Source organism: Micromys minutus (assembly GCF_963924665.1).
Source record: "Micromys minutus genome assembly, chromosome: 18".
Lineage (NCBI taxonomy): Eukaryota > Metazoa > Chordata > Mammalia > Rodentia > Muridae > Micromys > Micromys minutus.
In genome coordinates this window covers 50,280,614-50,304,405 of record NC_137953.1, presented here as the reverse complement: position 1 = coordinate 50,304,405, position 23,792 = coordinate 50,280,614, and the positions used below count along the sequence as shown (strand labels likewise).

At 40.5% G+C, this 23,792-nt stretch overlaps 1 protein-coding gene across 2 annotated transcripts in view; it reads left to right on the top strand.

The window, feature by feature from the left end:
• The window catches only part of STRIP2 (striatin interacting protein 2), a gene marked incomplete at its 5' end in the record, with an annotated part of 43,375 nt that extends 21,028 nt beyond the window's left edge, over positions 1-22,347 (top strand). The window contains 6 exons of one of the 2 annotated variants that reach the window (XM_080931838.1): positions 236-362; positions 3,247-3,347; positions 5,232-5,298; positions 12,477-12,581; positions 20,799-20,919; positions 21,740-22,347. In XM_080931838.1, coding sequence (XP_080787964.1) covers positions 236-362; positions 3,247-3,347; positions 5,232-5,298; positions 12,477-12,581; positions 20,799-20,919; positions 21,740-21,990 — 772 coding nt within the window. In that variant the 3' untranslated portion in view covers positions 21,991-22,347. Of the gene's footprint in view, positions 1-235; positions 363-3,246; positions 3,348-5,231; positions 5,299-12,476; positions 12,582-20,714; positions 20,920-21,739 lie in introns of both variants that reach the window. The other variant, XM_080931837.1, reaches the window with a different exon arrangement.
• Between the last annotated feature and the right edge of the window lie 1,445 nt (positions 22,348-23,792).

The window sequence follows — 23,792 nt, the reverse complement described above, 5'->3', positions numbered from 1 at the left end:
TAGAGTCCTAAATGGGAACTTAGGAGGTTTCCCTAGCAGAGAAGTTCAGGTTTACTAAATTCTGACTATATATATTCTGACCATAGATATAGACATATAGGTGTGTGTGTGTGTGTGTGTGTGTGTGTGTGTTTTATATACATCCCAACTACTATCTAACCCAACTACTTGGGCCTTTCATCCTAGGCTCCCTCCATCCCTCCCTTTCTACTAAGGCTTCCTCTCTCCCATGCAGTGTAACTGTTCTCCAGAGCATGAAGCTAGGCATTGACGTGAACAGACACAAGGAGATCATTGTGAAAAGTATTTCTTCCCTGCTCCTTCTACTTCTCAAACACTTCAAACTCAACCATATCTACCAGGTGAGCAGTTGTAGGTACTCCTCATCCCACGGGGGCCACACAGGAATCCTTGTACTGCTGTATATTCTACTTCACTGTTGTTTGTCCCAAATGAGAGTCCAGCTACTTGTGGCATGAGTGCATGGTGAAGACATGTAGTGGGATTGTGGGGAGCCATCCGAGAACGATGCAGAAGTCTATACTCCTTGTAAGTTAGCTCAAGGTCTGGCTAGATAGTCTTAAGAGTATTCCTAGCCAGTTAGAATCAATTCAGCCAATCAAGAAAGGTCCCTGGGCATATTGACCACACCTGTCTGTATGTGACACACTTTTCTGAATCTGAGATCCAATTCTAAATGAGACTCTTACAGTCTTGTAACAGACACAGAAATGTCCAATCATAGACTGGGGTAATGTACATAGGCACCAGATGCTAAGGAAATACCTGATCCAACTTGAGGTAGAGAAGAGGTGACTTTTAACCTAAGTCTCAGAGAGCAGATGTTAGCCAGCAAAAGGAACTTATCAAGAAAGAGAAGAACCAGTTCAAGCAGAAAACCTAGTATGGGAGAGCTCAGAGGAGAAAGAGCAGAGAAGGTTTGGAAACTTAATTAAATGTTGCTGGAGTTCTGCCACAGGGGTTGGCAGGGATCATATATCTGATAACACACAATTATGAAATCCCTGTTATGTGCTTGGCATCCTACAAAACTTCTGTGAGCTTCTCACCCATAGGGGTTCTTATTTTATCCCTGTTGGGGGGCTGATAGGACTTTTGGTTAATTTTTCTTTAGTTGCTATTGTTTTTGTTTTGAGACAGAGTCTCACGTGTAGCTGTCCTGGAAGTCACTACAATAGCCTCAAACTCACAGAGTTCTCCCAGCTCTGCCTCCTGAGTACTGCAGTTTATCCTCCCTGGCTTATAGGTGAGGAGATTAGGGGCAAAGTCCAGACTTTACTTTACTTTCCCACACAGGCATTGTTTGCCTCAGGCCTGTAGGCTTATATAGGTACAGAGGATGAGACAGAGACCGTGAATTGACTGGAAGCTTCTCCAGGGAGAGCATGGGACCCTTCTCATTTCTGCCCCGAGGCCTTATCCCATTTTCCACCTAAGCACTCAGAGTGAAGCTGATAAAAGAGTGAATTGTGTACAGGGGAGGGAAGGCCCGCCGGCTGTGAGCGCGGCTTTGTCCAGTGTTTGCTGAGCAACATCAGGGTTAGAAGGAGCAGACTGGTTAGGACACAAGGCTCCCTTTTCACTAGGATGTGTTTCTCTTGGTGGGCAGTAGATAGATTTATAGCCAGACTGACAGATATCCTGAACGGCCTGACCACAGTGTGTGTCAGTGTGGGTAAGTCCAGACAAAGCCTGGGCAGAGCTCAGATTTTTAAAACTTCCCATTTTCAGAAGTAGGTATGAACTGACTCCTTTGACCAGAACTTAGAAAATACTTTTAGGTGGCTTCCAGAGAGAACGTACCGAGCAGGAGAGAAATGGTTATGACATAAGCTGACTCCCCAGCCACATATTGAGGAACAGAAAGCAGCTTACCTGCCCTTCTGCTGTGACTCCTTCTCACTGATGCCACAGGTCTCTCTGCCTTTTTGGCCTTGTTTTGTGCTGTCTCAGCATTCTTAGGCTCAGCTTTGGAGGTTTCCTTTATTTCTGGTGCTCCTCAGTGTATCATAAACAAAATCCAGGGTGACTAACTCTATACCTTTGCTTTTATGTCACTTACCCCAGTAGGTCGTCCTGGAAATATGGATTTAAGAGAGCCAAATAGAACACCAAGTTCTGGTATTTATCTCATCAAAGACATCCTGGATTTCTTAGTGCCCTGTTTGCTAGCTGAAAAGGCTCTTGATGATTCATTCATTGATACATTGATATTCTAAGTATTAGAAACAAGGCCATACCCTGAAAGCCACATTCCGGTGGTTACTGAGTGCTGTCTCCAGCCTAAATGAGCCAGCATCTACCAAGAGTAAGCTGCACCTGTCCCTGCTCGATCAATCACAGTTGAAACATTAGGATCCAGAGATTTGGTGTGGAAACCAGCTCCTTCAGGGAGACTTTCTTTCCCACTGGGCTTAGGAAAAAAAGTCACAGCAGTTCCTGCTACTTACTTGGAGTATTTTCTTCCTTTCTGGTTGCTATTTTTTGATCAAAAGCTTGTAGCACCCGCTGCAGATCGTGAGATAGGTAAGATAGGCAGGTTGGCTATGAGTGACATAGGTAAGATAGGCAGGTTGGCTATGAGTGACATAGGGAAGATAGGCAGGTTGGCTATGAGTGACATAGGGAAGATAGGCAGGTTGGCTATGAGTGACATAGGTAAGATAGGCAGGTTGGCTATGAGTGACATAGGGAAGATAGGCAGGTTGGCTATGAGTGACATAGGGAAGATAGGCAGGTTGGCTATGAGTGACATAGGTAAGATAGGCAGGTTGGCTATGAGTGACATAGGTAAGATAGGCAGGTTGGCTATGAGTGACATAGGTAAGATAGGCAGGTTGGCTATGAGTGACATAGGGAAGATAGGCAGGTTGGCTATGAGTGACATAGGGAAGATAGGCAGGTTGGCTATGAGTGACATAGGGAAGATAGGCAGGTTGGCTATGAGTGACATAGGGAAGATAGGCAGGTTGGCTATGAGTGACATAGGGAAGATAGGCAGGTTGGCTATGAGTGACATAGGTAAGATAGGCAGGTTGGCTATGAGTGACATAGGTAAGATAGGCAGGTTGGCTATGAGTGCCCCATTTCAGAGACAACTGTAGACAGTAGATTAGATGCTTTTATGAGTAGATGTTGTTTGTATTCTCTTGTCTTTTTTTAAAATGTGTGCTTCATATCTTCCCCCAAATAAGCAGTCCTTTCTGCTTTGATCTTTTAATTCAGTTTGAATATGTGGCACAACATTTAGTCTTTGCCAACTGCATTCCCTTGATCCTGAAGTTCTTCAATCAAAACATCCTGTCCTATATCACTGCCAAAAACAGGTACGGACTCTGACAGACTTCAGGGGACTGCTTTGGATAGCTGAGAAGATCCCTGCATTACTGCTTGATTTCCTGTGTCATTGCTCCCTCCTTTCTTAGGGCGTTTCCTGTTAGGTTCAGTCTTAAGCATTTACTGACGGGAATGTGTGAATTTTCCTTTTTGTGTAGATTTTATATATTCATAATTTCAAAACTTGAAAAATATTTTGAAATGAAGCTACAAGATGAGATTTTCTATGACGAGAGGCTCTAGAAGATTTTGTGCTGTGTAATAGCCCCATTGTCTGAACAGCTCAGCTCTTCAGTAGACATTCTAAGTTTCAGTAACTCGCACAGTTACACTGCTTTGTAAACAAAACGTGTTATTCAAAATTCACGATGATGAGCATGTTGAATCCTAATCACCAGAGCACTGGAGAGGTTCAAGATCTATAGTCAAAGTAAACAATAGGCCTTTACTTGGGTAGATTCATTTGTAGTTTAAAATACTCTTTTTAAATTTCGTTACTTTTGAATTTTTATTTTCATGCCTGTGTATGGGTGCACACATGCCAAGGCATAGGTGTGGAGGTCAGAGGAAAACGTGCAGAAATAGTTTTTCTTCTTTACCATATGTGTCCTGGGGATGAAACGCAGGTTGTCTGTGTTGGCATTAGAAGCTGAGCTATCTTGCTGGCCCAATGAATGATATTTTTACATTAATAACCCCACTTAACACTGGCAATGCTAAAAGATGGTTCAAGTTTTGTTCTCATCTTGCCAGTTAGAAGGTAAACTGGCAGATAAATTCAGAGAAAAGTGAATTGGTTTGCTCAAGAATAATAAGATTATGAGCCCATAAAGATAGGTCAGTCAATAAAGGGCCACACAAACATGAGGACTTGAGTTCTGGTCCCTATAGCTCATATAAGAAGCTGTTTGTGGCAGTACATCTGTATTCCCAACACTAGACAGGTAGAAACAGAATCTTGGAGCTCACTGGCCATCTAGCATGGCCAAATTATTGAGCTCGTATAAAGGGATGCATTTACTTGGGGCTGGCCTACAGTTTCAGAGGTTTAGTCCTTTATCATCATGGTGGGAAGCGTGCTGACCCACAGGCAAACAAATCTATTCAAACCCCTACAGTGTTGAAATTTCACTGAGCATTAGAAATAGAAGGTAAATTAGAAATTAGCTGGCCCAAATTTTGCATTGCATTCGTAAAGCGGAAAGAAAACAAAAAGCAGCCACTTATTGAGTGACTATGTTCCTGTTACTATGTGGTGCCTTATTTCCTTTCCTGACCCATGCCTGATTCCATGAACTCACTGTTTGGTGACAAGCATTGTCATATTGTTCTTGAGCTATGGCTTGATTAGCAATGTTAGAAGCAGCAGCTCTGTGGTTCAGGCTTCTTCTAAGGTGGCACTGGAAGTTACACCTGGAATTTCTGGCTTTCAGAAGGGTCAGGAGAAAAGCCAAGAGATCTTCTTTTCATTCTTAGAGCCACAGATTATTTAATGGAGTGTGTTTGGGCAGCATCTCTGGGAATACTTTTATATTCACATACATGCTTAAATGCAGAGGCAAATGAACTTAAGTTTACGTATTCCCTAAAGAACCTAAGAGAGCTAAGAAGGAATGGGCCCCTCTTTCTGCTTTACCTTTTTTTGCATCTACCAGATAGGACCAGACAAAAATGAACTCCATGGTCCTTCTGGAACTGAAACGAGACTGGAGTTGGATTTGCCCAGCACTATGCCCTCAATTTCAGTGAAGGTCATGAAGCAATTTTAGAAACACATAAGTCTGGAGGGGAGGAATAATTCCTGCCCTTTCAGAAGTGGCACTTTGAACTGTTGTCATTTACCTAACGCTTGTCCTTACCTCTGCATCTCGAAGCATTTCAGTGCTGGATTACCCGTGCTGTGCCATCCAGGACTTGCCAGAGCTTACTACCGAGAGTCTGGTAAGCAGATGGGGATTTGTGGCCTTTGAAACTGGCTGATGGCAGTCTGGCATTTGCTTTTTCATGTCTTCTCTGGCCCCATGATGCCATGGTTTGGGAGTCTCAGAACAATGAAGGCATATTGGCAAGAGCACAGAGGCAGTGAGGGTTTAAAGCTGCTGAAGGATTTGGAAATGCTGAGTCTAGCATCTTACAGGAAAGAGGAGAGTCAGTGGGAAACACTGAGGAGGGAAGGGATTTAGAAAGATAATAAGACTGAAACACAATATCTATGCTAATTAGAGGGGAATTTCTTCACACACACACACACACGCACACACACACACACACACACACACACACACACGAACACAGAGTCCATCTTCTTTATGTTGTGCTGTGGCAATTTGCTTCTCATTTTTATGTTAGTTATCAAGCCCAGGAGTATGTATTTTAGAAAATTCCTTGCCCATGAAGATCTTCACCCTGAAGCAGGTCTAGGCAAATCAGAAAAGTTCCTCTGAAATATTCTGATTTTCTGAAGATGTCTGACTAGATCATGTTTAAGATGGGCTTTGTTCTATATTGGCACAGCTCTTCAGACATACCACCTTCATCCTGTTGAGTTGTGATGCCTTCTCTAACCTTCTCAATTTGAGTATAAATTCTTCGATGAGAGAGATAGTGCTGTCATCTATTTTTATATCCCTGATGCCTAACACTATGTCTAGGACTTTGAAGACCTTAATGCTAAATGATGTCACTCGCCTGTGGGTGCTACAGCCCTTTGTCCCCCAACCTTAACACAAAATGCTGGGTTAGTGGAAAAGTTCCTCTTGAGGTACAGGCTTTATAAGCCCACAAGAGTTTGATCAAAAAGGGGAGCCAAGAGCCAAGAACTCACTTCCTGATATTTCAAAGATGAGAAGCAAGTGCCCAGTGGGTGAACTGATTTGTCACAGTCTACTTTTCATAGGTGACAGACACCAGGTCAGATGTGAGTCAAAAGATCCATGTCCTAAAAAATGATAGCTAGCACATTCTGTGCTACTGAGCAGCCAAGGAAGCTGAAAGGTTTTTTTCTCCTACAGAGATGTAAAAACTTATCTAACCTTCACCATTAACATGGTAGTACTGAATCTGTAAAACAGCTCTATAAAGTTAATATTACTATTTTGGTTTTTGAGATTTTTATTGTTGTTGTTGTTGTTTTAGACAGTGTCTTTCTATGTAGTCCTGGATGTCCAAGTACTTGCTATGTAGACCAGCTTGGCCTTGAACACACAGAGACCTGCCTGTATCTTCCTAGTGCTAGGATTAAAGACATGTACCACCACATCTTGCCCAATTTTATAGATGGAGAAGTTAACTGCTAAGACTTTATAGTTGGAAATAGCAGCGTTGGGGCTGGAGAGGTGGCTCAGTAGTTAAGTGCACTGTCTGCTGGTCCAGAGGACCCAGCTTCAGTTCCCAGCACCCACATGGCAGCTTATAGTCATCTGTAATTCTAGTGTCTGAAGATCTGATGCTTTTTGTCCTCTAATGGCCTCTTGTACACACAGTGCACAAAGTACATATTTAGACAAACACCTGTGCACATAAAACAAATGTTAAAGTAGGAAAGTATGTCTCTGAGATTAAATTTGGAAGGAGTAATATATTTTAACCCATAAACAGTGGTGTATTGTAGCATTAAAATTCTACTATTGGCTTGGCGTAGTGGCACACACATTTAATTACAGCACTCAGGAGGCAGAGGCAGGTGGAGCTCTAAATTTGAGGCCAGCCCAGCCTATAGAGTGAGTTCTAGGACAGCCAGGGATACACAGAGAAACCCTGTCTCAAAAACAAAGCAAACGTTGTACTACTAGTAGAGTATTTCAAGCTATAAATTCATCTTTTGTGACCTAAATCTATTACTTTATAAAATTTTTGAAAGTTCTCTCACGTTAATTTTATGTATTTGTTTGTTTCTTTCTGTTGAGTACCTGTGTGCTATACAGCACAGGTGCAGAAGTCAGAGGACAACCTAAGGGGTTGATTCTCTCCTTCCACCATAGGGATTCCAGGTCATCAGGCATGGCAGCAAGTGCCTTAACCCACTGAGCCATTTTGCCAGCCCCTGAATTTTTCCCTTAATAACAATGTGCACCTGATCTCCGTTCCAACCCCATTAGCTCCTATATAGGAATTAGTGGGCATTATACTTGCACATCACTTCTGATTGACCTTCTGGGATATGAGCACATAACTGTTAAATATGGTTATGCCTTCTGTTAAGACTTTATCATTATCAAGAAAGGACAAAACCATGAATCTAGTAAATTAAAAGTCTTAGTGGCTATTTTAGTCTTTTCGGTGACACAATAGTGGCATCTGGTGGTTTTGTTTAGTAACCACAGACCTTTATTTTCCAGCCCAGTGCAATTGATTCCACATAGTCATTTATTTACCTGAACTAATAACTTCTGTAGCCAGAAAAGGACTAGTAAGATTTATCTCTTTTCATGTTCACCAAATTTCAAGCACAAGAAATATACTGCCTTCAATGTATGTTATTTACATCCAGTAACTTCAAGCTTTTCTCCTGATTACGAAATGAGTAGTATACTTATGGGAGGAAAATAAATAGAAAACTTTGAGTAATAAGATAAAAATATCCCCTATAACTATATACAATACTGTTTATATTTTACTACAACTAGGATGCATATAACCATTTATATAGAAATATCAACAAGCTTTATAGCTGTATATAAGTCTATTGTGTGTGTGTGTGTGTGTGTGTGTGTGTGTGTGTGTGTGTGTGTTCCACTTAAATGTAGTTAAATTTCACGTTAGGATTTTATTGAACAATTTCTTTTTCAATGATATTGGATATAAACTCAAGTATGTGCTGAGCAGATATACTACCATTGATGTCTGGGCAGATAGTGGATCTTTTTTTATTTATAATTTTTACACTATATGTATTATAACATATTACTATAAGAGTACACTTATTATTTATAAGAAATCATGCATATTTTTGTAGGCCTGTTAATTCCAAAGGGAAATCCTACAGGTGATGTTTCATCTTCTTTGCCTTTGTTCCTTGTTACTGAAAGAGGCCTTACTTGTGTAGGCAAAGCTCGCCTAGAATTTGCTATGTTGAAAGCTGCCCTCAAACTCAAACTCTTTTCTCCCCTGCCCAAGTGCTGGGATTGTAGGTAAATGCCACATAGCTGGCTGCCCTTTCTCTCCTCTTTTCACATAAAATGTGGGAAATTCTGTGGAAACCCATTGTCGGTACTGCAAAACCAACCCAAAGATCCCTGTGATCTAATTTTGGAAACATAACATTCAAAGGGGGGATATATATTACTTGTCTCATTGCTATGTGGGTTTGTTTGGGCTCATAGTTCATAGCAGGAAAGTCAAGGCAGCAGGAACTTGAGGCAGCTGCACACAGGGCATTTCAGGAAGCAGAGTGAGGAATGTTGATCAGTTCACTTCTCCTGTTTATTTAATCCAGAACTCTAGGGAATGGTGCCGCCCACATTAAAAATGAGCTTCTCACTTCAGTGCCCAATCCTGATAATCCTCACAGGCATGCTCAGAGACCTGTCTCCACGGTGACTCTAAACCCTGTCAAGTTGACAGTATTTAACATCACAGCCTACTGTGAACAATGTGGGTGTTTGAGTGGCCTGCCTGCAGATTAAAGGTGAAGGATAAGGTCAAGGTCGTATTTATGAAGTCCTGGACCACCACAGCCAGAAATTCTCTTGGCCTAGTGTCACCTTTCAATGCTGAGGACATAGGTGAAGTAATAAAGGGATAGCTAAAGCCATCTAACAGGCCATGGGAAGTTAGCAGTGATTCAGAATTTGCATGACTAGCCACTTGCAAAGAAATGTTTGGAATTCCCTTTTAGATCTAGGGGATGGAATTTGTAAGTTAATGTTTAAAAGATAGATCATTAGAAAATTGCTTAAATTGGGCTAGATTTTTGTTGAAAAAAGATATAAACTGTGTTTATTTTACTTGAATTTATATACCAAGTCCTCTTATTAATCCTTATCAAATCCTTACAACTTCCTAATCCAAGTACTTCTAGATGCTTCAGAATATGTCTATTCATTGGGTTTTCTTTTCAGGATATAATCACTGCACTCAAATATCAAGGTGTTTAGCATTCCTTTCAGACACTGTTTAACCAACTATGAGCCTTTACAGAAAGGTTGTTGGGGGCCTGCGAGATGGCTCAGCAAGTAAGAGCATTTTCTGTCAACCTGACAGCCTGGGGTCAATCCCAGCACCCATACGGAGAAGTGAGAACTGTTTCTACTAGTTGTCCTGTCTTTCTGTCTCCGACTGTCTCTCTGTCTCTGTCTCTGTCTCTCTCTCTCTCTCTCTCTCTCTCTCTCTCTCTCTCTCTCTCTCACACACACACACACACACACACACACACACACACACCTCTCTTTTCTCATGCAAATTAAATAAATAAATACATGTAAAAACAGTTTTAAAATTTTGGTTTCAGTTTGGTTTTTTGTTGTTGTTTTGCTTTGGTCAGACATGGTGGTATACTTCTGTAATGCCAGTATCAGTAGGCAGAAGCAGGAGAATTGCTACATAGCTGAGGTCTGCATGGACTACATAATGAAGTCCACACCAGCCCAGGCTACATTGTGAGACCCTGTTTTCAAAACACAAAATAAATCAAGTTTTTTGTTCTGGTATTCAACATCACTATTTCAGACCAATAGTGCCTTTAATGTTAATGTTTCCTTAGCATAAGTATAGTGTGGACATAACCTTTATGTTCCTCTTCCATGAAGTATTTATACAGAGGAAGGCCCATTAAAAAAAAAAAAAAAAACTTTTAAATCATTTTGTCATCTTCCCTCTTGTTCACTATTTCTATAGCATGTCCTTTAGATGTCAACATCTGGGGTGATTTTCTCAAAGTTTGAGTCACATGTAGTTTGCTGAGATGGGTGGTCTTGAAAGCTTCTTCTTTGTCACTCACTCAGCCCGAGAACCATCTCTCCTTCATATTTATAGCTAGGTCCTTTATCCAGCAGTAACTTGTCAGAAACCCATATGGTAAGGGAATTATCCTGTAGTGATGTGGGAAAAGAAAATCTGAAACATGTCTTCACTTTCGGTTATAAGAGCCATAGTAAAGAAAATGAAGAGTGGTTCACAAAAAAAAAAAAAATTAATCTGTAGGCACTAAGTATTAAAACCTACCAAAAATTACTTTAGTAAGTGCAGGGTAGACATGGTGTGCAAACCCTAAAGCACAAAGTAACAGTAGAAATCAGATGGAACAAGGATCTCAAGCAGTTTTTCTGTAGGCTAGAGAGAGCTCATCAGTACGAGGGTCATTGGGCGATGTGTGACTGCCCCAGGCCACCGCTTTCCAGATGGATTACAGAACACCAAGTTAGTGATGTGCAAAAGCAAGAGTCATCACTGCTAGACTTGGATGTCTGTGACAGGGTCTCACTGTGTTGTTTCACATCTAGCAGCCCTTCTTTAAAGGCTCCATTCAAGTATCAAATCAGCCAGATGTTCTTTGAAGCAGTGAACCCCAGGGCTGAAAAGATGGCTCAGCAGTTAAGAGCACTGGCAGCTCCTGCACAAGATGGGGTACAATTTCTAGAACCCAACATGGTGGCTCACAACTGTTTGTAACTCTAGTTCCAAGGGATCTGATGCCTCTTGTACTGGATACTGTATGCATTTGGTGCACATACAAATATTCAAGCTCATACACATACACATAAAATTAAATTTTTAAAAGGAAAAGAACTTTACTATTTTTCTTATTCTTGTTTTTCTGTAGACGTTTGCCTTCTGCTGATTTGAATAATTAGAATAGGCATGGGGGGTGGAGACTTTCAGAAAGAGGAAAATTATAGAAATGCCTCTTGGCAATCACTTTCTGTGTTTAGCATTCTAGAATGCAGCTAGAAAAGGAACACTGAAAAAACTCCAGATTCAATGGAAGTGTTCATCATGGTTAGGCCATGTTTAGGTTCACTTTCATGGGTGGTCTTGTTCTATATAGACTTTCTCTCTCTGGGCCTTAGTTTTTGCTTCTGTGGATGACCAAGTTTCACAAGAACACCTAAATCCCATTTAGTGTTCAGACTCAAACCAAATTGTTTTCCTCAGTCAAAATTCAAAGACAAATTATGTCCTTCCCTTAGTCATCTGGATTATCTATTTTTCTGCTATTTTTTCTTTTCTATTACTATTTCTGTTGCTGTGATGAAAAACATCCTAGCAAAGCCAACTTAAGGAAGGAAGGGTTTATTTTGGCCCACAGTTCTAACACAGTAGGTAAATCTTGGTAGCAGCACTGGTCACTCTGTATCTACTCATAAAAGGGAGGGATGTGAATGTCTGAGTTTAGTCGGCTTTCTCTTTCCTTTTTATGCAACCCAGAACCCAAGCCCAGGGAATGATCAGAGTGGGACTTCCCGTGTCAGTTAGCTAATCAAGATGATGGGCTAGGGTAATGGCCTGGGGGGGGGGGGGAGAAATAAAAGCATTTTCCACAAACAAATTTGACAACCTGAATTTGATCCCTGAATCCCATGAGGTAGAGCCAGCTCAACCCATACAGTTTACAGTCTCCCAGTAAACTTAACATCTCTGTTTCTAAGTGATAAGCACAGAAAGTGCCTGTGTTTCTGTATTACCTTTCTAACCAATACTTGATCTAGATAAAAGTCTTGTAGGGCCAGATCGTGGTGGTATACCCCTTCAATCCTAGCACTCAGGAGGCAAGGCCAGCCTGGTCTTCAGAACAAGTTCCAGGACAGCCAGGGCTACACAGAGACACCCCCCCACCTCAACCCCTGCCCCCCTCAAAAGTCTTGCAGGTTTGTCAGTTGAGTGTCTATTTTAGTTGTTTTCTGTTTATTTTTTTATTTCTGTTTATTTATTTGTCTTGTTTGGTTGGGATTCAGTCACAGAACTCTGCAAGTACTCTATTACGGAGCACATGCTCAGACTAACTATAAGTTTTTCAGGTGAAGAATATATGTCCTCAGAAATGAGATTTTGTGTGTAAAGGGCAGGAGTAAAGAGGCAATGTTTTCTACTGGAGACTCACTTGACTGACCAACAGAGACATGCGGTGTTCTAGGGGAATGGAAGCCTTATGGGCACTGAGATGATGATGCTCCTTATTTCAGGAAGCTGGAGACAATAGCCAATTCTGCTGGAGGAACCTCTTTTCCTGTATCAACCTCCTGAGGCTGCTCAACAAGCTGACCAAATGGAAGCATTCCAGGACCATGGTAAGAAGGCTTTAGACCACAGAAGTGTCGATTCAACTGAATTGTGCATCGTTAGTTTTTGTACACTGCCTATTGGGAAGCACTGGATAACTGGTGTAGAAGTTTATGCACTTTCTAACTCTGAGCACTTATTCCAAGATGAGTATTCACTAGTCCATTTTCCCCCCATGGAGCTAAATACAGACATTCTTAAGTCAGCTCTAACAAGGGAAGCCAGCCGCATTTGGATTTTACTTACACATCCCCAAAACTACACAAGTCTAATAGTCATTGCAATGTTGCTTATAATAAGAAGAATCTGGAAACAGCCTACATGTTCATTAACATGGACCAACTGCTTAAATAAATTACATTGTGCCCTTAGAGTAGAATATGATAAGATTGGCCTGCGCCTGGAGCACTCTGTACCCAGACCCCACTGGGAGAGAGCCGGTCTCACAGGAGCTCTGACTCATCACAGGGGAGACCACCACCCCTGCTCAAATTCCTAGCCTAAGAGGAACCTGCCCAGAGCACTCAGGACACAGGAATAGTCTGGGACAAGATCATTCTGGTTTCTGCCTGCGCCCAGAACTGATCCTGTGCCACAGCTCTCTATACCCAGTCCCCTCTGGGAGAGAGCTGATGCCCCAGAAGTGCTGACACACCTGAGAACATAGGTAAGACCACCATTTTTGCTCTGTGGGTCCCACCTGGAGTTCTCAGGATAGAGAAACAGTCTGGGCCAAGATACTTCCAGTTTTTATCTGCGCCCTGTGCTGACCCTGTGCCACAGCTGTCTCTAACCAGAACCCGCTGGAAGAGAACTGGTTCCCCAGTAGTGCTGACACACAGGCTTACAGGATGGTCAAGCCACTGTCAGAATCAGCAAGACAAACTAACATCACAGAAAACAAGATGGTGAGAGGCAAGTCCAAGAACCTTGCTTAACAGAAACCAAGGCCATGTGGCATCATCAAAACCCAGTTTCCTTATTATAGCAAGTCCTAGATACCCCAACACACTGGAAAAACAAGATTCTCATTCAAAATCATAACTCATGTTGATGTTAGAGGACTTTAGAAAGGTCATAAATAACTCCCTTAAAGAAATACAGGACAACAAAGGTAAATAGAAGCCCTTAAAGAGGAAACACAAAAGTTCTTTAGAGAATTATAGAAAAACATAAGCAAACAGGTGAAAGAATTGAACAAAACTATCCAGGATGTAAAAATGGAAATAGAAACAATAAAGAAATCACAAAGGGAGACAACTCTGGACATAGAAAACCTAGGAAAGAGATCAGGAGTCATAGACACAAGCATTACCAACAGAATACAGGAGATGGAAGAAAGAATCTCAGGGGCAGACAATACTATAGAAAATATTGACACAACAGTCAATGCAAAAAGCTCCTAACCCAAAACATCCAGGAAATCTATGACACAATGAGAAGATCAAACCTGAGGATAATAGGTATAGAAGAAAGCGAAGATTCCCAACTTAAAGGGCCAGTAAATATCTTTAACAAAATTATAGAAGAAAATCCCCCTAACCTAAAGAAAGATAAGCCCATAAACATGCAAAAAACCTACAGAGTTCCAAATATATTGGACCAGAAAAGAAATTCCTCACATCACATAACAGTCAAAACACCAAATGCATAAAACGAAGAAAGAATATTAAAAGCAATAAGAGAAAAGGGTCAAGTAACATAAAAAGATAGATCCATCAGAATCACACCAGACCTATGTGTCTCACAAAAGAGACTATGAAAGCCAGAAGATCCTGGGCAAATGTGATACAGAACCTAACAGAACACAGATTCCAGACCAGGCTGCTATATCCAGCAAAACTTTTAATTACTATAGATGGAGAAACCAAGATATTCCGGGACAAAACCAAACTTACACATTATCTTTCTACAAATCTAGCCCTACAAAAGATGGAAAACTCCAACACAAGGAGAGAAACCCTAGAAAAAGCAAGAAAGTAATCTTTCAACTAACCCAAAAGAAGACGGCCACACAAACAGAATTACACCTCTAACAACAAATATAACAGGAAACAACAGTCATTGGTCTCTAATATCTCTCTATATCAATGGACTCAAATCCCCAATAAAAAGACATATACTAGCAGACTGGATACATAAGGAGGACCCAACATTTTGCTGCATACAGGACCCACACCTAAGTGACAAAGACAGACACTACCTCAGAGTAAAAGGCTAGAAAACAATTTTCCAAGCAAATGGTCCCAAGAAACAAACTGGAGTAGCCATTCTAATATAGAATAAAATCGACTTTCAAACAAAAGTTATCAAAAAAGAAAGAAAGAAAGAAAGAAAGAAAAGGACACCTTATACTCCTCAAAGGAAAAAATCCACCAAGACAAAAAATCTCAATTCTGAATATCTATGCTCCAAATGCAAGGGCACCTACACTCATAAAAGAAACCTTACTAAAGCTCAAAGCACACATTGCACCTTACACAGTAATAGTGGGAGACTTCAACACCCCACTCTCATCAATCATGGAAACAGAAACTAAAGAGAGACACATTGAAACTAACAGAACTTATGAACCAAGTGGATTTAACATATATCTATAGAACATTTCATCCTAAAACAAAAGACTATACCTTCTTCTCAACACCACATGGTACCTTCTTCAAAATTGATCATATAATTGGTCACAAAACAGGCCTCAAGAAATCCAAGAAGATTGAAATAATCCCATGCATTGTATCAGATCACCATGGCCTAAGACTGGTCTTCAATAACAACAAAAACTACAGAAAGGTCACATACACATGGAAGCTGAACAATGCTCTACTCAATGATAACTTGGTCAAGAAAGAAATTAAAGACTTTTTAGAATTTAATGAAAATGAAGGTACAACATACCCAAACTCAGAATGAAATCAGCGCTAAGAGGAAAACTCATAGCTCTGAGTGCCTCCAAAAAGAAACTGGAGAGAGCATACACTAGCAGCTTGACAGCACACCTACAAGCTCTAGAACAAAAAGAAGCAAATGCACCCAAGAGGAGTAGATGTCAAGAAATGATCAAACTCAGCTGAAATCAACCAAATAGAAACAAAAAGTTATGCAAAGAATCAACAAAACCGGGAGCTGGTTATTTGAGAAAATCAACAAGATAGATAAACCCTTAGCCAGACTAACCATAGGGCACAAAGACAGTATTCAAATTAACAAAATCAGAAATGAAAAGGGAGACAAAACAACAGGAACTGAGGAAATTCAAAAAATCATCAGATTCTACTACAAAAGCCTATACTCAACAAAACTGAAAAATCTAGATGAAACTGACAATTTTTTAGACAGATATCAGGTACCAAAGTTAAATCAGGATCAGATAAACCATCTAAACAGTCCCATAACCCCTAAAGAAATAGAAGCAGTCATCAAAATTCTTCCAACCCAAAAAAAGCCCAGGACCAGATGGGTTTGATGCAGAATTCTATCAGACCTTCATAGAAGACCTAATACCAATATTCTCCAAACTATCCCACAAAGTAGAAACAGAAGGAACATTACCCAATTCCTTCTATGAAGCCACAATTAAGCATATACCTAAACCACAAAAGACCCAAACAAAGGAAGAAAACTTTAGACCAGTTTCCCTTATGAATACTCAATAATACTCAAAAAATAATAAGAATTTCACAAGCTGAATCCAAGAACACATCAAAACAGTCATCCATCATGATTATGTAGGCTTCATGCCAGGAATGCAGGGATGGTTTAATATATAGAAATCCATCAACATAATCCACTACATAAACAAACTCAAAGAAAAAAAAATCACATGATCATCTCATTAGATACTGAGAAAGCATATGACAAAATTCAGAACCCCTCCATGTTAAAAGTCTTGGAAAGACCAGGAAATCAAGGCCCATACCTAACAGTAAAAGCAACAAACCAGTAGCCAACATCAAATTAAATGGAGAGAAACTTAAGCAATCCCACTAAAATCGAGGACTAGACAAGGATACCTACTCTCTCCCTACCTATTCAATATAGTAACCAAAGGCCTAGCCAGAGCAGTTAGACAACAAAAGGGATACACATTGGAAAGGAAGAAGTCAAAATATCACCATTTGCAGATGATATGATAGTGTACTTAAGTGACCCCAAAAATTCCACCAGAGAACTCCTACAGATAATAACTTCAGCAAAGTGGCTGAATATAAAATTAAGTTGAACAAATCAGTAAGTAAGCCTTCCTCGACTCAAAAGGATAAACAGACTAAGAAATTAGTGAATTGACACACTTCACAATAGTCACAAATAATATAAATTACCTTGGTGTGACCCTAACAAAGCAAGTGAAAGATTTGTATGACAAGAACTTCAAGTCTCTGAAGAAAGAAATTGAAGATGATCTCAGAAGATGTAAAGATCTCCCATGCTCATGGATTGGAAGGATTAATATAGTAAAAATGGCCATCTTGCCAAAAGCAATTTACAGATTCAATGCAATCCCCATCAAAATTCCAACTCAATTCTTCATAGAGTTACAAAGAGCAATTTGCAAATTCATTTGGAATAACAAAAAGCCCAGGATATTGAAAACTATTCTCAACAATAAAAAAACATCTGGGGGAATCACCATCCCTGACCTCAAGCTGTATTACAGAGCAATAGTGATAAAAATCTGTATGGTATTGGTACAGAGACAGGAAGGTAGATCAGAGGAATAGAATTGAAGACCCAGAAATGAACCCACACACCTATGGTCACTTGATCTTTGACAAAGGAGCTAAAACCATCCAGTGGAAAAAAGACAGCATTTTCAACAAATGGTGCTAGTACAACTGGCTGTCAGCATGCAGAAGAATGCAAATCTATCCATTCTTACTGCCCTACAAAGCTCAAGTTCAAGTGGATCAAGGACCTCCACATAAAACCAGATATTATTTATTTACACTCAAATTAGTATAAAAGAAAGTGGGAAAGGGCCTTGAACACATGGGTACGGGGGCGGGGGGGAAATTTCCTGAACAGAACACCAATGCCTTATGCTTTAAGGTCAAGAATCGACAAATGGGACCTCATGAAATTGCAAAGCTTCTGTAAGGCAAAGGACACTATCATTAGGACAAAACGGCAACCAACAATGGGAAAAGATCTTTGCCAATCCTACACCCAATAATGGGCTAATATCCAATATATACAAAGAACTCTAGAAGTTAGACTCCAAAGAATCAAGTGGCCCTGTTTAAAAAATGGGGTGCAGAGCTGAACAAAGAATTCTCAACTGAGGAATACAAAATGGATGAGAAACACCTAAAGAAATGTTCAGTGTCCATAGTCGTCAGGGAAGTGCAAATCAAAACAACCCTGAGATTCCACCTCACACCAGTCAGAATGGGCAAGATCAAAAACTCAGGTGACAGCAGATGCTGGCGAGGATATGGAGAAAAAGGAATATTCCTCCACTGTTGGTGGGATTGCAAAATGGTACAACCACTCTAGAAAACAGTCTGGAGGTTCCTTAGAAAATTGGCCACCTATACCACTCCTGGGCATATACCCAAAAGATGCTCCAACATATAACAAGTACACAGGCGCCACTTATTTATAATAGCCAGAAGCTAGAAAGAATCCAGATGTCCTTCAACAGAGGAATGGATACAGAAAATCTGGTATATTTCCATAATGGAGTACTACTCAGCTATTATAAATAATGACTTTATAAAATTCTTAGGCAAATGGGTGGAACTAGAAAATATCATCCTGAGTAAGGTAACTGTGTAACAAAAGAACACACATGGTATGCACTCACTGATAAGCGGTTACTAGCTCAAAAGCTCGGAATACCCAGGAAACAATTCACACACCTTATGAAGTTCAAAAAGAAGGAAGACCAAAATGTGGATGCTTCAGTCCCTCTTAGAAGAGAGAACAAAATACTCACAGGAGGAAACACAGGGACAAATAGTGGAGCAGGGACTGAAGAAAAGATCATCCATAGACTGCCTCACCTGGGGATCCATCCCATATGCAGCCACCAAACCCAGTCACTATTGCTGATGCCAAGAAGTGCTTACTGGCAAGAGCCAGATATGGATGTCTCCTAAGAGGCTCTGCCAGAGCCATACTGATACAGAGGCAAATGCTTGCAGCTAACCATTGGACTGAGCTCAGGAACCTCAATGAAGGAACTAGAGAAAGGACTGAAGGAGCTGAAAGGGTCTGCAACCCTATGGGAAGAACAAAATGATTAACTAACCAAACCTACCACAGTTCCCAGGGAGTAAAACACTAACCAATGAGTTTGCATGGTGAGACCCAGTTGCATATGTAGCAGAGGATGGCATTGTCTGGCATAAATGGGAGGAGGGGCCTTTGGTCTACTGAAGGCTCATTTTCCCAGTGTAGGGAAATGACAAGGCACTGAAGTGGGAGTGGGTGGTTGGGAGTGGGTGCCTCTTCATTGAAGCAAGGGGAAAGGGAATGGGAGAAAGGGGAAAGGAGATAACGTTTAAATGTAAATTCAGAGAATATCCAATAAAATGATTTAAAAAAGAGAATATGACAAAATTACTTAAAAGAATGAGTCATTTCTCTACTGGTGTGGAATAATTTTCAAGTTATACTATTAAATTAAATGAGTTTTTTAATCCTAGCACTTGAGAGGAAAAAAATCAAAGAGGAGCTCTGTGATTTTGAGACTATCCTGATCTATATGGAGAGATCCTGTGAGATAAGGGGGTTAGGGAGATGGCTCAGTAGTTAAGAACATTGCTGTTCTTGCAGAGGACTCAAGCTTGGTTCCAAGCACCTACATCAGGCAGTGAATTCACATCTGCCTATAACTTCAGCTGCAGGAAGAGATCTCTTGTCACTGAGGGTACCCATTCTTCTGTGTGTGCACGAGTGTGCATGCGCGCGCGCGTGCGCACACACACACACACACAAATTTTTAAAAATTTTAAGCAAGATATCAGTGTAGTTTGCTATTGTGTTAAAGTATAAAATAATATATATGATATATCTATAATTTTTTTCCTTTGGTGCCAGTGAGAAGGCTCAACTGGCAAAAGTGCTAGGCATGCCTGGTGACCCCATAGTAGGAGAAGAAAGCTAAACACTGTCCACTAACCTCTGCCTGAGTGCTATAAAGTATTTGCACACATGTATAAAGACACATACAAGTATACATGTGACAAAGTTTAACTAAATTCTTTTAAATCGTAAGAAAATAACAAAAAGGCCAGGTGGTAATGGCTCATGACTTTAATCCCAGCACTCAGGAGCTTGAGGTCAGCCTGGCTACAGAGCAAGTTTCAGGACAGCCAGGACTGACTGCACAGAAAAACCCTGTCTTAAAAAAATTATCTCCAATGATATACAAGAAACTAGTAATTGTGGAAATGGTATATATGTCACATAATCTTTGTTTTGAATTTTATAATTTTGAATTTTTTATTTAGATTTGCGTTTTGCCTTCATATATGTGTATATACACACACACACACACACACACACACACCACTTCATACTTGGTACCCACAGAGGTCAGAAGAAGGCATTAGATCCTATGGAACTGGAGTTACAGATGGTTGTGAACTATGATGAGGATACTGGGAATTGAGCCCAGGTCCTCTAGAGGAGCAACAAGTGTTCTTAAATACTAAGTCATCATCCATTGTGAATATTATAAACTTTAAACTAATTAGTTCTTGGTTTGTTCTTTATCACAAGACTGGCTTTGAACACATGATCAGCCTCTGAATATTGTGATTGTAGACATGTACCATCATGTGTGACTTAAGTCATGGTGTGTGTGTGTATTTTAAACAGTGTTTCACTCACCAGACTATCCTCAAACTCCTTATACAGTTCTGCTGTATTCTCTTCTGTATAACTCTTATGTAGAGAAGTTAAAATTCACGGGCTCAAGTTATTGGCAGACAAAATGAGCATCTCATGTTACAATCACTCAGTAATGTGTTATTGGTGTTTATGACACATAAATTGAGTTTTATGTTTCAACTTAATTTAAGATACGAGTGTTTCCTAGGATAGCCAGGTTTGTCTATATTGTCTGAGTTGGAAATCTTAAGAAACTTCACATGATGATGGACTGTTTGTTACCCCGTCCCTGTTTCATTGGGCAGATGTTAGTGGTGTTTAAGTCCGCTCCAATCTTAAAGCGAGCTCTCAAAGTCAAACAGGCCATGCTACAACTTTATGTCCTGAAGCTACTAAAGATACAGACCAAGTACCTTGGGCGCCAATGGAGAAAAAGCAACATGAAGACTATGTCAGCTATATACCAGAAAGTTCGACACCGTATGAATGATGACTGGGCTTATGGGAATGGTGAGTATTCTCCAAGTAGATGGCAGGTGTTCTTTGTGAACTTGGAGCTCATGAATTTGACCAAGCTGCTGGGTCACTGAGGCCCCAGGATGTGCCTGTCTCTGTTCCTGTGGCATGATGGTTAGAGATGCCTGCTGCTGCACCTAGCTTCTGTGTGAGTGTCAGGGATCCTAAGTGGGATCCTCATGTCATCTCCCAAGCCCCTAAATATGATACAAAGTTTACCTACTTACAGTTTTTGTTTGTTTGTTTTAGATTTTGTTTTGTTTTGTTTTGTTTGACATGGTCTCACTATATAGCCCTGGCTGTCCTAGAACTTGCTATATAGACTAGGCTGACCTCAGACTCCAGGGGTCTTCCTGTATCTGCCCCCCAAATGCTAAGATGAAAGGCATGCGCTACCATGCCCGGCTGAGTTGTTCCAGACTGATTCTTCATGTTCTGCTCCAGTCTCCCTGAGGAGAGAATCTCCCCTTTTCATCCACTATGGAAAGCTCAAAAAGAGGAATTTAGTTGCTCTTAATAATTATACTAAATTACTAGAAAGAAATAAACAAGAAATTACAATTAAAAGCCCTCTCATCTCCCCTTCAGCCGTAATTGTGTTACCAGTATCTAATCTGCCAAAGGTCATTTCTGTATATATTAGTTGATACATGAGCATATGAATGCTTTTTAAACCTGTAAGCATGCTGTATGTCTACTTATACATTGCTCGAACATTCTGACCAGTTTCGCTATTAGGATCCTGTAGACCATACTCTGTGGAGGAGAGGAACATCCTGAGTTGTATCTTTCTCTTCCTCTCTCCCTGTGTCAGACATCGATGCCAGGCCATGGGACTTCCAAGCAGAAGAGTGTACCCTGAGGGCCAACATTGAGGCTTTTAACAGCCGACGATATGATAAGCCGCAGGACTCAGAATTTTCACCTGTGGATAACTGCTTGCAGAGTGTGCTGGGGCAGAGGTTGGATCTGCCTGAAGACTTCCATTATTCCTATGAGCTCTGGCTGGAGAGAGAGGTGTTTTCACAGCCTATCTGTTGGGAGGAGCTGCTCCAGAATCACTGAGCTCTTGTCAACAAAGCATCTCATGGAGGTTGGCTCCAGTACTGTGTTTTCCCTATTCTGCCTGTTCAGCCTTCATATTGAACTCCAGAGTGTGTTTCAAGGGGCGTTCCAGCCCAGCATCCAGCAGAGACACCCAGCACAATTCAGGGCTCTCCTGGATGCCATTAGACTTGAAGGTGGTTCCAAGACTGGGATCCTGAGTCAAAGCAAGTGGATCAGCTTGTCCTAGGCTCAGCTGTGTATCTAGATGGCCTTCAAATCTCCTCATGGATCAGTCCTGGACAGACTCTTTGAAACCTGCTTTAATTTTGCCTAGAACCAGGCTAGCCTTCTGTTACTGTGGCTAGCCTTTGTTAGCCACAATAGCAATAGGAAGTTTTTTTTTATGGCATTTGGCCCATGACATTCCTCTCAAAAACAGGAATAGGTACCGGCCATAAAATGAGATTTTTCTTTTTGTCCACTCTAAATGCCTGGGACTTAGCATTTAGCAAAACCAACTTTAGACTGTATTTCACATTTACAATGTTGATGCTCACCTTTTTATAAAATAATCATTGGTTCTAAGATGATTGGAGAGCACTGCATCTTTATAAAGGATGACCGTTTCCAAAACTGCATGTTGTAGAACGTTATATTGTGTAGGCTTTTTGTTTAAGAGATCTGTGTTTAATGTAAAAAAATATTTCATATGTATTCTGTATAATATATTGAATGCTTTATCATTTGGAAAGAACCACAATTAATATAATATGGCCTTCTCTAAGAATATCTTGTGTTTTTCGCAAAGTATTTCAGTTTTTAAACAACTGAGTGCACTGCAGAAAATTACTTTGTAATATAACCCCAAATCTTCACCTGAGAAGGAAGGAGTGATACAGGGTCTGGCTGTGAAGCCACGGCTGGGCGACACCTTACTGTGTAGCTATGGCTTGCCTTGAACTTGCAACGATCCTCCTGCCCTCTGCCTGCTAAGTGTCTAGGCATGGGCCACCACCTCCAACAAATCCATTTTCAGTGATTATTTACTGAGATTTGTCCGTCTGTGATGACTTTTTTATGAAAAGCAACAACATCCATTTGTATTTTTTCTTCCATGTTCACTGTTTTTACCTTTTCTTTTTCTTTTTCTTCTTTTTGACTGCTAGCAGTTTCAGTGTGGTTTCTACTGGAAGCATCACATGTTTCATGGAGGATTCTCTACCCCTCCTACACAGAAAAATCACAGTTTATCTTCTGCTCTGCAATTTAATTAAGTCTTTGAACTTTTTTATTTTAAAGGTCTCCTCACTGCCCAGACACTAATGAATCCTTTATGATGGCACAAGAACACTTTATTCCTAGAGAGCCGGTCCAAACTGGCTCATTTGCTCTCCCCGTTTGTCAAGCACAGTCTCATTTTGGGTCACTGTATAGACCAACATTATCCAAAGGAGCAAAGAGTACCTCTGCGCTTCAGGTATCAGGGCTTCCTACTGTGGAAAAGGACAGAGAATGTCAGCATGTGACAGACGAAATGTCTTAAAATAGTCTGCAAATTGTATCAAAGCATGGCAGCAACCCTCATTTCAAACAGTTTACTAAATTTTATTCATCCAGGGTCAGGATACTATTTTATCTGAGGAAAGAGAAGATTTTCCAGGAGAGAGTCATCTCCAGTCTACTTTAAAGTTACAGCGCATCCACTTCTGTAAAGAAAAAACAAGTTGCCTTTAAAAAAAAAAAAACACATAAAAAGAATGATTGATTTCAAATCACATCATTTCTCCCTACAACTTGTATTGCTAACTTACTGGGATCGA